Raw genomic sequence first — 15,812 nt, forward strand, 5'->3', positions numbered from 1 at the left:
TCCAAGCTGCTGGCTGGCTTGGCAAAGGGATTTAAAGAGAGAAATGTCTTTTCCAAGCTAGCCGACATGGCAGTGGGGGCTTTGGGAGCCACACGATATGTGTGAAAGAGCCACAGTTTGGACACCTTGCAGAAAGGTTTTTATGCCAGACATACAGTAACGTAATATCAAATCAACTATTGAAGGGTGCAAAACACATCCAGAAAAGGGTTGGGGGGGGGGGAAGTAGCAATAGGGAAACACAAGCCCTGAGAATGAGGGGAAACCAAGCCTGTTCCATTCCCCGCTTTTGTTCTACTGTATGAAATGCATCTCGTGTTGGCTTTCCTGCGTGTTTCCTGCCTGATCTCAAGCTCTGGTACGAGAGAACAGCATCTTCTGTCCCAAAAGCTGCTCTCAAACTTCTTGAAAAGCTAGCCGCTTCTGAACTTATTCTTTTCTGGACCCCCTTACGAAGTCGCCTTCTGTCTTCCTAACCATGAAATTCTCACGTCAGTTTATACTGAATAAATTTCTATTTTATTGTTTGTGTTTAGCGGGGCTTTTTTTGTAGCAGGAACTCCTTTGCTTATTAGGCCACACCTCCTGCTGTAACCAATCCTCCAGGAGCTTACAGTGGGCCCTGTACTAAAAGCCCTGTAAGCTCTTGGAGGATTGGCTATATCGGGGGGCGGAGGGGGGGCTAATATGCAAAGGAGTTCCTGCTATAAAAAAAGCCCTAGATCTTAGTATTTATAAGCATAGAGAGCATCTGATCTATTTTGCAGCCCTTTTGCACGTTATGCAGAGGCAAACCCATGCGTGGATAGGGGCACCTTCTTTGTGGGCTCATAGGATTGGACCCCCTGGTCCAGTCTTTATTGAAACCTGGAGGGTGTTTTGGGGAGAGAAACTGGATGCTATGCTACAAATCTGGTGTCTCTAGCTCAAAAAAACAGCCCCCTCCAGAGCCCCAGATACCTGTAGATCAATTCTCCATTATACCTTATGGCAATTGGTCTCCATAGGGAATAATGGAGTGCCCAGCGGACAACCCCCCCCCCCGCTTTCTTATGACCCTGAAGTGGGGGGGAAGGGCCTCAAAATCGGGGGATCCCCTGCCTCACCTGGAGATGGGCAACCCTACTCATCTTCTTGCAGGAGGTGCCGTCTTACAGGGGGGCAGGACTGGTTGGGGTATGCATGTGTGCACACTGGCATCCCGTAGGGATCCAGCCCCCTTTTGCTTCTGGCATGTCCCAGTTCTGCACTGTTAACGCTTCCCTCACGCGTCTCTTTTCTTCTTTCTTTCCTGCTTCGCTTGGCCTCAGATGTCTCTGAACCAGGTAACCCGCATCCCTAATTGACTTGTTTCCCTCCTCCTCCCCTCTTTGGACCAGCCAAGAAGAGGCTTTAGCAGGGCAGCCACATTGCGGATGAGATCGCTGTTGGTGTCTCCTGAACAGACCCACACCAGGAATACCTTAAGTTTATAACAAAATGGTCACCCGTAGCAGAGAAATGAGACCAAACAGGGCACAAACTTCTTTAGAAATTGTAAATATTTTGAATCTATGCCATTTTATTAAAAGCGATGGGTTACCTAAGCTATGTTATAGAGCAGGGGTGTTGAACTCATTTCTGGGAGAACCGGGTTTGATTCCCCACTCCTCCACTCGCACCAGCCGAGATGGCCTTGGGTCAGCCATAGCTCTCGTAGAACAGTGCAAAAGAACAGTGGCAGCACAATATGTAAAATACAAAAATACAAAATATTGTGCAAAAACAAACACTCTTGACTGGTGTATACAAAATTCTATTGTCATGAAATGAACAGCCTACAACAGTGGGCATGCATTCATACAGTATAAATAGACAACAAACAAAAGTCTCAAAACAATATTCCAAGGAGGACCCCACACAGTCTCTGAGTTTTCCAAACTGAGTACTGAGACTCAATAATAAAGTTCCACAGGAGTCCCTCCGTTGCTTGTTGACTTCTGAAGGAAAAATTCTAGCCTTCATGCAAACCCCGGCTTTGATTGCGTTCCGCTGCTCCTGCAGCTTCCTCATAAGTCAACTGAAACCTCCAGCCAAGTTCTCTCTCAAACACCCATTTTGGTATCTTAATTTGCGGCTTAAGATACCAATTAAGATACCAAAATGGGTGTTTGAGAGAGAACTTGGCTGGAGGTTTCAGTTGACTTACGAGGAAGCTGCAGGAGCAGCGGAACGCAATCAAAACCGGGGTTTGTGTGAAGGCTAGAATTTTTCCTTCAGAAGTCAACAAGCAACGGAGGGACTCCTGTGGAACTTTATTATTGAGTCTCAGTACTCAGTTTGGAAAACTCAGAGACTGTGTGGGGTCCTCCTTGGAATATTGTTTTGAGACTTTTGTTTGTTGTCTATTTATACTGTATGAATGCATGCCCACTGTTGTAGGCTGTTCATTTCATGACAACAGAATTTTGTATACACCAGTCAAGAGTGTTTGTTTTTGCACAATATTTTGTATTTTTGTATAGCTTTCAAAGAGGCTGTCCTTGAAAGGGCAGTTGCAGTATGAGCTTTCTCAGCCCCACCTACCTCACAGGGTGTTTGTTGTGGGGGTGGGGGGAAGGTAGAGGAGATTGTGACCACTCTGAAACTCTGAGATTCAAAGTATAGGGCGGGATATAAATCCAAAATCTTCTTCATTTGTTATGAGGGTTGGATCTTCACCTTGTCAGACCGGGCCATGTGTGTCATAAAATATAATGCCAGGTAGGGGAGATATAAACTTTATAAAGGACACAAACAAACATACAAACGTAGCTCACTGGCTTATTGAGCTTCAGCGAACAGAAGGAAGAGAGGCTTGGCTCATTAGCTCTGCTGTGCAATTAAGAGAGCCTGGCAAAGCTCTCTCCTTCCCCCACTTCCTCCCTAAGAGAGGAGCTTTGCTCTGTAGCTCCTGTGCGATTGAGCAAGCCTGGCACAGCAAGTTGTAATGCAGAAGGAAGCAAGAGAGGGAGAAGGAAGCAGACCACAGTGAGTTGCTCGCAGGCCTGATAGGAGCCCTCCTGGGGCCTGATTCGGCCCCTGGGCCGCACGTTTGACACTCCTGTTGTGGAGCTTGCTCATAGTTTTTAAAGTTTCCATTTTTTAATTAACGCTCTTTTTCTTTTTTCTGATGCTGCGGTTGTCGTTTCTATAGTTTAATCTGTCTAACTGCATAACTGAAATATCAATTATTAATTTTTTGAAGAAAGAAAGAAAAAGAGGCTTTAGCAGGGAGCTTTTCCGTACCTGGACCTTTAAAGGGAAAAGTCAGCTGCTTGAACAGGGACTCTCAAGATGGACAAAGTGAAGCGTTCTTAGGACAGGGCTCCCCGACCTTGTTGAACCTGTGAGCACTGTTGGAACGCGGAGCAGGCACCTGAGCGGCTGCCGTGGCACGCTGGGGCCAGTCATGGAATGTTGGCATCCTGTGAGTTGAGCATCCCTTTACGGAACACGCCACTGTTGCCGAATGGGCACTCCCTGCTGACAGCTCGCAATGCATTCATTTATTTTATTTTTTAAATCAGATTTCTATTCCGCCCTCCCCTGACGGGCTCAGGGCAGCTGACAACAAATAAAAGCAACGTAAAATGTTGAAAAAAACCCAAAATATACTATAAAATCATTTCCATACATTTGATAGTCATTCAAAGTCCAAGATGAATGTATGAACATTTGAAGCTGCCTTATACCAAATCAGACCTTTGGTCCATCCAAGTCAGTCTTGTCTACTCAGACTGGCAGCGGCTCTCCAGGGTCTCAAGCTGAGGTTTTTCATGCCTACTTGCCCAGACCTTTTTTCGTTAGAGATGCCGGGGATTGAACCTGGGACCTTCTGCTTACCAAGCAGATGCTCTACCACTGAGCCACCGTCCCTCCCTAGATGCATGTTGATGTTCTGATTATTCTGACATTTCTGGTTTCAATTACGTTAGTCCAGTGAGACTGTTGGTGCTGTGGAATAATAGCCACCTCCCCTTAACCGTTGAAGGCAAGTTTGAACAATTTGGTCTTACAGGCCCTGCGGAACTGTGGCAGGTCTCGCAGGGCCCTGATGTTTTCGGGGAGGGCATTCCACAGAGCGGGGGCTATTACCCAGAACGCTCTGGCTCTGGCGGTGGATAATTGAGCTTCTTTTGGTCCGGGGATCTTAAGATTTTGGGACCCTGAATGAAGTGCTCTCTGGGCAGGACTGGATCGACATGTTTTTTGAGGGGGGGGGCAACATTAAATGGTCCCATAGAATACAGTGGACTCCATACCTAATTTGGCGCCCCCCCATAGGTGCCCGGGGTAAGCACCCCCCTCTGCCCTCCCTAGATCCAGCCCTGTCTCCGGGGAACGTATGGGGAGAGACGGTCCTGAAGGTAGACAGGTCCCAATGCCTCCTAGGTTTCTTCTGAAGCACCACCCGCTATGGGAAAGGTGGAGGAGCGTAGGCATTTGCTTTGGGGAAGAGACGCCTTGGAGAAGCAGCAAACCAGGGGAGCCGTTGGAGGATGATAAATATAGAAAACAGAGCTGCACCTGGATGCCTTGACTGACACATGGAGGTTTCTCAAGAGGGGTCCGGGTGGGCCAATACAAATGTTCCACATTCCCGGTTCGACCCTGCGTGTTATCGCTACCCTCGCCATCCTGGGAGCTCTGTCTGACCCCTGCGAGGCCGCCCCTTGCTGCCCACTTGCCGGCGGACCGTTGGGATTCCTTCGGCGGATCACCTGTGCTTTTGTTTCTGGCAGATCTGGGGATTTTCCGGCGTGCGTTCATGGTGCTGTACACCGATTGCATCCAGCAGTGCAGCAGGCCAATGTACATGGTAAGCGTTTTTCTCAAGTCCCCTCCGCCTCTAAGCAGTCTCCGCCCAGGATGGGGAGCTGCTTGCTGCCGTTCCCGCTTGCGCATGGGTAAGCGGGGGGTTATGGCGTGCCTGTGCCTTTTTCGCGAGCCCTATGAGGAAAGACGGAGAGACTTGGGAACGTTCAATCTGGAGAAGAGTGTCGAGAGTCATCTCCTCTGTATTCCTCTTGCCGTGTTTTGTGATATAATCCTTTTGCCTGGGTGCGCTCTTGCTTCGCTCGTCCCTCTGCATGCTTGTCTTGGGGACTTATTAGTCAAGCCGTTTCCGCTGACGTCAAGGTCAGGCGCTAGGGAAGTCTAGATTAGACCCCTGGACTCTACAGCTGAGGGCGGAAGGGGGTCCCGCCAAAGTCCAGGTTCCCGCTCTGCTTTGCCGCGCTTGCACTTGAAATGTAGCAGCTGGGGGCAAGGGGTTAAAAGGAGAGTCCCTGGCCTAAGACGTCAGTCTTAGCAAAGATGCCTTACGATGCTTACGGAATAAACTGCTGAATGATTGGACTGTGTTATTCCTTGGCTCGAGGTCCTGACAAAGAGGAGGTTGAGGGGGGACGTGATTGCTCTCTTGAAGCATTTGAAGGGCTGTCTCTGAGAGGAGGGCAGGGAGCTGTTCCTGTTAGCCACAGAGTGGGGGGACTCACTGATAAGGATCCTTGTTTCCCTTCTCTAGGACAGAATGGTGCTCCTGATCGTTGGAAACCTGGTGAACTGGTCTTTGTGAGTACAACGTGTGTGCGCGCGCGTGATTTTAGCACTGGAGGCAGGGGGGAGCGGCAGAAATACTGTCTTCTAGGCAGGGCTTTTTTTGTAGAAGGAACTCCTTTGCATATTAGGCCACACACCCCTGATGTAGCCAGTCCTCCTGGAGCTTACAGTAGGCCTTGTAAGAAGAGCCCTGTCAGCTCTTAGAGGATTGGCTACATCAGGGGTGCGTGGCCTAATATGCAAAGGAGTTCCTGCTACAAAAAAAGGCCCTGATTAAAACTACCTAATTGAAGCAAGGAAGGACTGCTGAGCAGTTGGGTTTGAACTGAAAAAAGGAAGTCCTTCTTCACCAGAAAGGTGACTAACAAATGGAATTCACTATCACAGGAGAAGGTGGCAGCTACAAGCATAGCCAGCTTCAAGAAGGGATTGGATAAGCATATGGAGCAGAGGTGCATCAGTGGCTATTGGCCACAGCGTATTGTTGGAACTCTCTGTCTGGGGCAGTGATGCTCTGTATTCTTGGTGCTTGGGGGGACCACAGTGGGAGGGCTTCTAGTGTCCTGGCCCCACTGGTGGACCTCCTGATGGCACTTGGTTTTTTTTGGCAACTATGTGACACAGAGTGTTGGACTGGATGGGCCATTAGCCTGATCTAGCATGGCTTCTTGTACGTTCTTAAGTTCTTAATTGGTGTGATTATAAGCTAATGCAGGGGTGTCAAACATGAGGTCTGTGGGCCGGAGCAGGCCTGTGAGCAAGTCTGCTTCCTTCTCCCTCTTTCTTGCTGCGTCACAGTTTGCTTTGCCAGGATTTCTCATTCACAGAGCTAAGCCTCTATTTTCTCCGTTGGCTGAGGCTCCTCTCATGGGGAGGGGGGAGGGCTTGCTTTGATACCGACTACAATATTTCAAGGGTGCTAATTCTTTAAGCATGTTTCATTCTAAGGTTTTTTTTAAAGGAAAAAATCTTCAATTGTGATTATCTGTGTCCTTTATAAAGTTTAGATCTCTGCTTTGTGGCATTCCGTTTTATGACACGCATGGCCCAACCTGACAGGGTCTCATTTATGTCAGATCCGGCCCTCCTACAAAAAGAGTTCGGCACTCCTGAGCTACAGGGCCATCGTTAGAGAAGCAGCAGTCCTGGAGAATCTGGGCGTGGCCTTGCATCTGCAGCCCAGCTCACGTAGTCTGTGTCTTTCCGCTTTCACAGTGCCATTTTTGGACTGGTGTATCGGCCAAAGGACTTTGCCTCCTACCTGCTGGGCATCTTCATCTGCAACCTTCTGCTGTACCTCGCCTTTTACGTCATCATGAAGGTAACGGAACACGGCCTTGTCTTGATGCAATTCCTGGCCATGTAAGCACAAATGAAACAAGGCTTCGCTGGTTTCTATCCGATAACAACAATCCTAAGAGCGCAAGTGAAGTTGCTAAGTGTTGTGCATTAATTCTTAAACGATGGGAACTGCATCTTAAGAGTTCTTATCATTTTTACCATTGTATTACTGTTGTATTTGATGCTTGTTTGAACTCTACGCTGGTCTAAAGACCAGTAATAAACTATTGGTAATAGTGGCGGTAGGAGTCGATTGCACCTTTAAGACCAACTTAGTTTTATTCAGAACGTAAGCTTTGGTGTGCATGCGCCGATGAACCATAGGTCGAATACTACTAGTAATTGTGTCAGTATTGTCTGCTTAGACTGGCAGCAGCTCTCCATTCAGAGGCCTTTCACACCCCCTACTGCCGGATCTTTTTAACGGGAGAGGCTGGGGAATTGAACTTGAGACCTTCTGTGTGCCAAGCAGACGCTCTGCCACTCAGCCGCAGTGCTGCCAAACTCTTCACGTCTTCCTTTCTCCACGAGAGCAGGAGCTTTAGGAAGCTCCTTTCTCTGCCTGGCTTTCTCTTGGGCCAAAAGAAGGGTTTGCTTCCTCGGGCTGCCTGTTCAGAGATGGTTCTGGGGTTTTGGGAGATCTTGGTCAAGAGACTAGCAACCGTTCCCTCCCCCCCGGGAGGAGGGGGCATGGCTTAGGGTGAGAGCACCTGCTCAGCGTGCCCAAGGCCTGAGTTCAATCCCCAGCGTCTCCAGTGGAAAGCTTTTTTAAAAAGCGAGGGCAGGGAAGATCCTGGTGAGCCACAGCCGGGCAGCGTAGAACATCTTCTGGGCATGGAGCAGGGGGCACTGGCAGTGTTCCCTCTGAGTTAGTGTGAGCTAGCTCACAGTCGTTTAGCCTCCAGTTTTTTAGCCTTTTTAAAGCTCAGGAAAAATGGCCCTGGAGCAAACTAATTTGCGTAGTAGCTTGCCGCTTTCACGCCAGCAGCTCGCAAAGTAGAATTTTTGCTCGCAGGACTCTACAGCTTAGAGGAAACCGTTGATCTCACTGCTACCACCCTCCTCCCCATGAAAACCCCTGGCTGTTATTTATAGCCCCGGACAAGTTGTCAGCCCCGGATTAAACCCTGTGGAGGCCCCTAGGCAGTCAAAAGCTCCGGGGGGCCCTTGCCAATTATCTCCGAGTTGGAGCACCTGGCCAACGCCTGCGGGCTCCGCTGCAGCCTCCAGGCACCTGCTCCAAAGCCCCTTTGAGAAAACTGCAAGGGAGAGGCAGAGAGGGGCAAACTTGGCGACAACATCAGCAGCAGCCGCACTAGGCAAGTTGGGCGAAGAGCGGCTCAGTTGCTGGCTGCTCGTGCAGGCTGGGAGGGCTACAAGCAGGGGGAAAACGGGGTGGGGGTGGGGAGCCAGCCCGGGCCCCTAAAGGCATGGGGGCCCTTAGGCCAGTGCCTACTTGGCCTAATTGTTAATCCAGCCCTGCAGGTTGTGGTGTTAAAATGGCCGGTCTGCCTGCTAAAAGCTCCAGGAGGATTGGCTACATCATGGCCACTCACCTCTGATGCGGCCAATCCTCCAAGAGCTTACAGGGCTCTTAGTGCAGGGCCTACTGTAAGCTCCAGGAGGATTGGCTACCTCAGGGGTGTGTGGCCTGATATGCAAAGGAGTTCTTGCTACAAAAAAGGGCCTGCCTAGAAGACAGTATTTCTGCCACTCCCCCCTGTCTCCAGTGCTAAAATCACACACGCACGCACACGTTGTACTCACAAAGACCAGTTTACCAGGTTTCCAACAATCAGAAGCACCATTCTGTCCTAGGGAAGGGAAACAAGAATCCTTGTTAGCCAGCTAGAGACTGGCGCAAAGGGGTATCGCTCCAGGGTTACCGCAGCTCAACAACGATAGCCTTCCAGCAAATTGAGAAATTGAGACAGATTTCTCTGGCTGTTGGTTAAAAGGCACGCTTAGGGCCGTTCGGGGCAGGAAACTGCATGTGGGTGGGGATCAGTTTACTTTTAAGGGTGCGTTGCTTGAGTTCTGGGTTGCTGGGATCATTCCTTTGGGACAGGGGTAAAAGCTCGCCTGAGTCTTTCTTCCTTTGGCTCTTTCTAGCTGCGGAGCTCCGAGAAGCTGCTGCCCATCCCTCTCTTCTGCATCGTCGCCACGGCTGTCGTTTGGGCTGCAGCCCTTTATTTCTTCTTCCAGAACCTCAGCAGCTGGGAAGTAAGAAGGGCCTTTTTTCTTTCCCTCTTGCGCTTCGGCGCAGCCAGTTTGGTGTGGTGATTAAGAGCGGCGGACTCTCATCTGGAGCGCCGGGTTTGAATCTTTGCTCCTCCTCTGCATGCAGCCGACTGGGTGATCTTGGGTCAGTCCCAAGTTCTCTGGGAGGCTGTCCTTTCGAGAGCAGTTCTCTCACAGCTCTCTCTCAGCCCCACCTGCCTCGCAGGGTGCCTGCTGCGGGGAGAGGAAGGGAAGGAGACTGCAGGGTTGCCACTTTCGGGAAAGTCAGGGGAATGGAAACTGGTCGGGGAGATTGGTCTGAAGTCAGGGAAAGTCAGGGAAATGGTGATTAAAATATCTTCAAGCAGTGGATTTTGGACCTGCTGCTGCAAGAGCATGATAATGTAATGATGCCCTTTCTCAGCTCCACCCCCAGCAACCAGCCTCATGTGTTTGTTGAGCTCTGTCCCTGCATGATTCCCAAGGTTTGCCTGTAGCATTTGCAAAGCAGAGCTAGTTTAAACGTTTAGCAATATACAAACTTTAAACATCTAACTGCGTTCATCCCTACCTGCTAGGGATCTACTGATAATTTTTCTTCCAGTGGGCGGTGTATCAGCTCTGAGTGGGAGTCCTGGACGAGGGAAAGGGGCTGTTATGGAGTACTCTTAATGGTTATGGAGTACTCTTAATGGTTATGGAGTACTCTAACTAGAACTTTAATCCTAGTTTATCTCTGTCCCCAAGCTGACATTCTACACTAAAATCATAGAATCACAGAGTTGCTTTATCTGATTCTCTGATTCTAGTGCAAAATGCCAATTTGGGAACAGGATTTAAAGGTCTAGTGCGAAATTGTCTGTTTAACTGTGCTCAGGATGGCGCCGTTAGCTTACTCCATAACAGCCCCTTTCCCTCTTCTGGGACTGCCGCTCAGAAGCTGACATACCGCCCTTTGCCTTGCGGAGTGGGAGAGGCAATGTGCAGCCCTGTTCCTGCCAGTAGGCAGAAGCCGTGCCTGTTTGTATTCTCTTTTTCACCTGCCAGGAGAAGCCCTGGAAATCCAAGAAGCCATGAATCTTTCCCCTCTGCCGCCTGAGCTCAGTGGAGACAAGGCTGTGTACTATTTGTTATTTAGGGGTGATGTGGTAGAGGTTTACAAGATGGTGCATGGGATAGAGAAGGCAGAGAAAGAAGTCCTTTTCTCCCTTTCTCACAATGTGAGAACTTGTGGACACTCCATGAAATTGCTGAGCAGTCGGGTTAGAATGGATGAAAGGAGTCCTTCTTCACCCAAAGGGTGATTAACACGTGGAATTCACTGCCACAGGAGGTGGCAGTGGCTGCAAGCATAGCCAGCTTCAAGAGGGGAATGGATAAGCATATGGGCTGAGGTCCATCAGTGGCTATTAGCCACAGCTTATCGTTGGAACTCTCTGTCTGGGGCAGTGATGCTCTGTATTCTTAGTGCTTGGGGGGGGGGGGGCAACAGTGGGAGGGCTTCTAGTGTTCTGGCCCCACCGGTGGACCTCCTGATGGCACCTGGAGTTTTTCGGCTACTGTGTGACACAGAGTGTTGGACTGGATGGGCCGTTGGCCTGATCCAACGTGGCTTCTCTTATGTTCTTATTTCCTACTCAGCCCAAATGGTCACGAGTCCCGATGCCACCCAGGAGATGTACTAAAGAATCTTTAGCAAAAGGGCATCTTAAGAAGTCATCATTCACTTTCACGTAAATCACGACATCCAGCTTTTAAAGGGCTCTTCTTCGTGCTGCCTTCTGCTTTTAAAAGGCACACGCACGATTCTTTCACAGTTAAGAACATAACATAAGAGAAGCCATGTTGAATCAGGCCAATAGCCCATCCAGTCCAACACTCTGTGTCACAGAAGAACATAAGAGAAGCCATGTTGGATCAGGCCAGTGGCTCATCCAGTCCAACACTCTTTGTCACATAAGAACATAAGAGAAGCCATGTTGGATCAGGCCAATGGCCCATCCAGTCCAACACTCTGTGTCACATAAGAACATAAGAGAAGCCTTGTTGGATCAGGCCAATGGCCCATCCAGTCCAACACTCTGTGTCACAGAAGAACATAAGAGAAGCCATGTTGGATCAGGCCAATGTCCATCCAGTCCAACACTCTGTGTCACAGAAGAACATAAGAGAAGCCATGTTGGATCAGGCCAATGGCCCATCCAGTCCAACACTCTGTGTCACAGAAGAACATAAGAGAAGCCATGTTGGATCAGGCCAGTGGCTCATCCAGTCCAACACTCTGTGTCACATAAGAACATAAGAAAAGCCATGTTGGATCAGGCCAATGGCCCATCCAGTCCAACACTCTGTGTCACAGAAGAACATAAGAGAAGCCATGTTGGATCAGGCCAGTGGCTCATCCAGTCCAACACTCTGTGTCACAGAAGAACATAAGAGAAGCCATGTTGGATCAGGCCAGTGGCTCATCCAGTCCAACACTCTGTGTCACATAAGAACATAAGAAAAGCCATGTTGGATCAGGCCAATGGCCCATCCAGTCCAACACTCTGTGTCACAGAAGAACATAAGAGAAGCCATGTTGGATCAGGCAGTGGCTCATCCAGTCCAACACTCTGTGTCACAGAAGAACATAAGAGAAGCCATGTTGGATCAGGCCAGTGGCTCATCCAGTCCAACACTCTGTGTCACATAAGAACATAAGAAAAGCCATGTTGGATCAGGCCAATGGCCCATCCAGTCCAACACTCTGTGTCACACAGTGGCCAAATATATATATATATATATATATATATATATATACACATATACACACACACACACACACACACACACACACACACACTGTGGCTAATAGCCACTGATGGACCTCTGCTCCATATTTTTATCTAGCCCCTTCTTGAAGCTGGCTATGCTTGTAGCCGCCACCACCTCCTGTGGCAGTGAATTCCACATGTTAATCACCCTTTGGGTAAAGAAGTACTTCCTTCTATCCGTTTTAACCATTGTAACAAGAGAGCCTGGGCTTTTTAACAGAAAGCTGAAATTAGCAATGTCCCTTCTTTTCCCCACCAGGAAACCCCAGCAGAATCCCGAGAGAAAAACCGCCCCTGTATCCTCCTGGGATTCTTCGACGACCACGATGTCTGGCACTTCCTGTCAGCCGCTGCCTTGTTCTTCTCCTTCCTGGTGAGGCTTTCCCAAGCACCCCCCTTCTCCTGTAGCTGCTTCCCCCCCTCTCACAACAGCCTCGATACGATTTTGCATGACATTCAGAGCACTCCCTGCATTCCCTGCTTTGTAAGGAGATGATTATAATTTTTTTTAATGATTATTATTTGTTTATATCTATTCTGCCCATTCCCCCGTTTGGGGGTTCAGAGCGGAGTACAACAATTTGAGATAAAATCACAATAAAATCAGCTTCAATAAAATCAGCTTCAACACTTGGTAAAGTGCGACAAGTTAATTCAGCAAGATGATGTAAAGCAAGATGGCATAGTAGTGTCACAATGCAGCACCACAATACAGTAGTGCAGTGGGCCGTAGGGGAGTCCTCCTCTGTGCAAGCACCAGTCGCTTCCGACTCCGAGGTGAGGCCAACTGATCGAATAGGTAGATACCCACTGCCTCATCCAAAGACCTGGTGGAACAGCTCCGTTTTACAGGCCCTACGAAAGGCCAGCGAGCCAGAGAGGTCCCGGATCTCCACAGGGAGCTGATTCCACCAGGTCAGGGCCAGGACCGAGAAAGTCCTGGCCCTGGGCTGGTAGATGCAAGACAGGCATCTCTTGGGCCGGGGACTATCAGAAGATCCTGGGAGGCCAAGCAAAGCGATCTCTGGGGCGTATATCGGAGGAGATGATCCTGTGTAGGTATGTCGGTCCCGGGCCATGCGAGGCTTTGAAAGTCCAAATTAACACCTTGAAGATTCATGGGAAAGAAACTGGCACCAAATTGTATTTCCAGCATATGTGCCCTTGTTTTAGTAACATCGATGGCTCCATTGTAATCTGGAATCTGCCTAAACATTCAAGCTGGAATAAAGCTTCGGCAGTCATTCAGGTGCCACAAAGATGGCAACGATTTTTGATGCTGGCTCATGCCATATCGTTCCCCACCTTCTCATTCTGGATTCTCATTCCGCATTCTGAGGAGCCAGAATGGGTTAGCCGTAGCTATCGCAGGAGTTGTCCTTGAAAGGGCAGCTGCTGTGAGAGCCCTCTCAGCCCCACCCACCTCACTGGGTGTCCGGTGTGGGGGAGGAAGGTAAATTGGCTGAATTAGCTTCTATAGCTAGTCTCTAATTCAGAGCTGAGTCTCTAATTCAGAGAGAAGGGCGAGGTATAAATCTGCAGTTGTCATCGTTTTATCTGGGAGAACCGGGTCTGATTCCCCACTCCTCCGCTTGCAGCTGCTGGAGTGGCCTTGCGTCAGCCATAGCTCCCGCAGAGCTTGTCTTTGAAAGGGCAGCTTCTGTCAGAGCTCTCTCAGCCCTACCCACCTCACGGGGTATCTGTTGTGGGGGGAGAAGTTATTGGAGATGGTAAGCCACTCTGAGTCTCTGATTCAGAGAGAAGGGCGGGGTATTAATCTGCAGTCGTCTTCTTCTTATCTGGGAGAACCCGGTTTGATTCCCCAATCCTCCATTGCAGCTGCTGGAATGGCCTTGGGTCAGCCCTAGCTCTTGTAGGAGTTGTCCTTGAAAGGGTAGCTGCTGTGCAAGCTCTCTCAGCCGCACCCACCTCACAGGGTGTCTGTTGTGGAGAGGGGTGGGGAAGGTAAAGGAGATTGTGACCACTCTGAGATTCAGAGTATAGGGCAGGATATAAATCCAATATCATCATCATCTTCATTTTCCTCACTTGTGACAGGGTCTGGCACCCTAGACAAGGCTAACTTCGGGTGCCACCCCCCACTGATGATGTCACTGAGTCATATGAAGGGGGTGCCCAATTTGGCACAACCAGAAGGCTGGCGCCCTAGGCGATTGCCTAGTTTGCTTAATGGCAGGACGACCCTGCTTGTAAATTCCTCTTTCTTTAGCTTCCCCCCCCCATATGTTTTGCTCCCTCTAGTGGTCAATCCCATATTACACCTGTTTATGTCTGGTGTAAAAACCTACAGTTTATATCTGCAGAGAGAGATGCTGGATATTAACCAGTATAATATCAAATTGACCACCAGGGGGAGAAAAACATGCATGAAACTGGACACCCCCACCTGCAGAAAAACAGTAATTTACAAGCGAGGAAAATGAGAATGCAGAAAATGCTGGAAAAGGCAAAGAGAAGACCCTGCAGGCAGTGTTTCCTCTGCGTTAGTGTGACCTAGCTCACAGTTTTTTAGCCTCCAGCTCACACCTTTTTGTCTTGGCTCAGGAAAAACAGCCCCGAGCAAGCTAATTTATGCAGTAGCTCACAACGTTAATGCCAGGAGCTCACGAAGTAGCATTTTTTGGTCACAAGACTCCACAGTTTAGAGGGAGCATTGCCCGCAAGGGAGTGAGTATCGCAAGACAACAATCAGATAGGATAGTGAGGTCTGCAGCACCTTCTCTCCTGTTGAGTGTCGTTCCTTGCCTGTCTCCAGATTGCTGCTCTTGGGGCAATTTCTCACTTCTTCGAAGAGCCACTCTCAGTCTCCCCCTCTCTTTTAGCTAGAGATGAAGTTAGGAACCTATCTCTGTCTCTCCTTTCCTATCAAGTATGTTAATTCCTAAATAAAACTTCATCTGCTCTTCAGTCAAGTTGTGCACTGTCGCTGTGTTCATTGCTCTTCCCAACAGAAAAGCCCGTAGTCCTTGAAGCTAAAAAAAAAAAAAAGAGGATCAGTTTCTTTGAGGATTTACCTTTGTTCCTGCCTTGTTCCTTCCAGGTCCTATTGACCCTTGATGACGACTTGGACTCTGTGCGGAGAGACAAGATCCCCGTCTTCTGACCACGGGAAGAAGACAGAAACGACACAGAACGCCGGCAGCCTGCGGCACCGGTGGAAAACAAATTGGTCAGGGCAGAAGGAGCACCCACTGGGAAGAGAACCGCTCTTCCCTGGGCAGCATGCTCGGAAGCCAAATCAACCTGAACGGAGCGATGGAATCTCCTTCTTGACACCGGCTGGTTCAGACCAAAGGTCAGAAATTCTAGCACAAAGGCCCAGAGGCAAGAGATACCCCGGGGGGGGGGGCTGTGGATCCTCTCTGGTGGTCCTACAACGAACAGTCGACCAGAGGACAGCGGTAGAACCAGCAACAGCCTTCACTGTCTAGAAAGAGCAGCTACAGCACAACAGCGGTCGGATTTCAAGCAATCCCTGGGTCTTGAACAAGCAAGCAGGGATGTACGGTCCAGCTGGGATACGGGGCTCGGTTTTGGATTCTCAAGCCGAAACGGACAGCGGAAGCCGTCGTCCTCCTTTGCCCTTTCTGCCTCCACCCGCCGCTTGATCTGTCAGCATCGGTTTACATCGGAAAATCAAACAAGAGCCTTGGGTCACCTTAAGGACTAACATAATTTATCCCAGCGGAAGCTTCTGTGGCCCAGAGGTCGCAACACCAGATGCGAACCCCGGCTTGGGACATGTTTACGTCGCAGCTAAATTGAGTTGGTCTTCAAGGGGCCGCCGGCCTCCTGCATTGTTACTTTTGCTGCTGTGGGCCAGCACGGCTG

The 15,812-nt window shown here is 49.5% G+C and overlaps 1 protein-coding gene across 1 annotated transcript in view; it reads left to right on the forward strand.

Annotated features, from left to right (window-relative positions):
- SIDT1 (SID1 transmembrane family member 1) overlaps window positions 1-15,174 on the forward strand; it is a 126,961-nt gene extending 111,787 nt beyond the window's left edge. The window contains exons 20-26 of the mRNA XM_060236850.1: window positions 1,311-1,325; window positions 4,764-4,840; window positions 5,549-5,595; window positions 6,799-6,904; window positions 9,037-9,147; window positions 12,220-12,333; window positions 15,022-15,174. Coding sequence (XP_060092833.1) covers window positions 1,311-1,325; window positions 4,764-4,840; window positions 5,549-5,595; window positions 6,799-6,904; window positions 9,037-9,147; window positions 12,220-12,333; window positions 15,022-15,084 — 533 coding nt within the window. The 3' untranslated portion in view covers window positions 15,085-15,174. The remainder of the gene's footprint in view (window positions 1-1,310; window positions 1,326-4,763; window positions 4,841-5,548; window positions 5,596-6,798; window positions 6,905-9,036; window positions 9,148-12,219; window positions 12,334-15,021) is intronic.
- Window positions 15,175-15,812: the final 638 nt, after the last annotated feature.

The sequence above is a fragment of the Heteronotia binoei genome, chromosome 4, assembly GCF_032191835.1.
Source record: "Heteronotia binoei isolate CCM8104 ecotype False Entrance Well chromosome 4, APGP_CSIRO_Hbin_v1, whole genome shotgun sequence".
In the NCBI taxonomy this organism is placed as follows: Eukaryota; Metazoa; Chordata; class Lepidosauria; order Squamata; family Gekkonidae; genus Heteronotia; species Heteronotia binoei.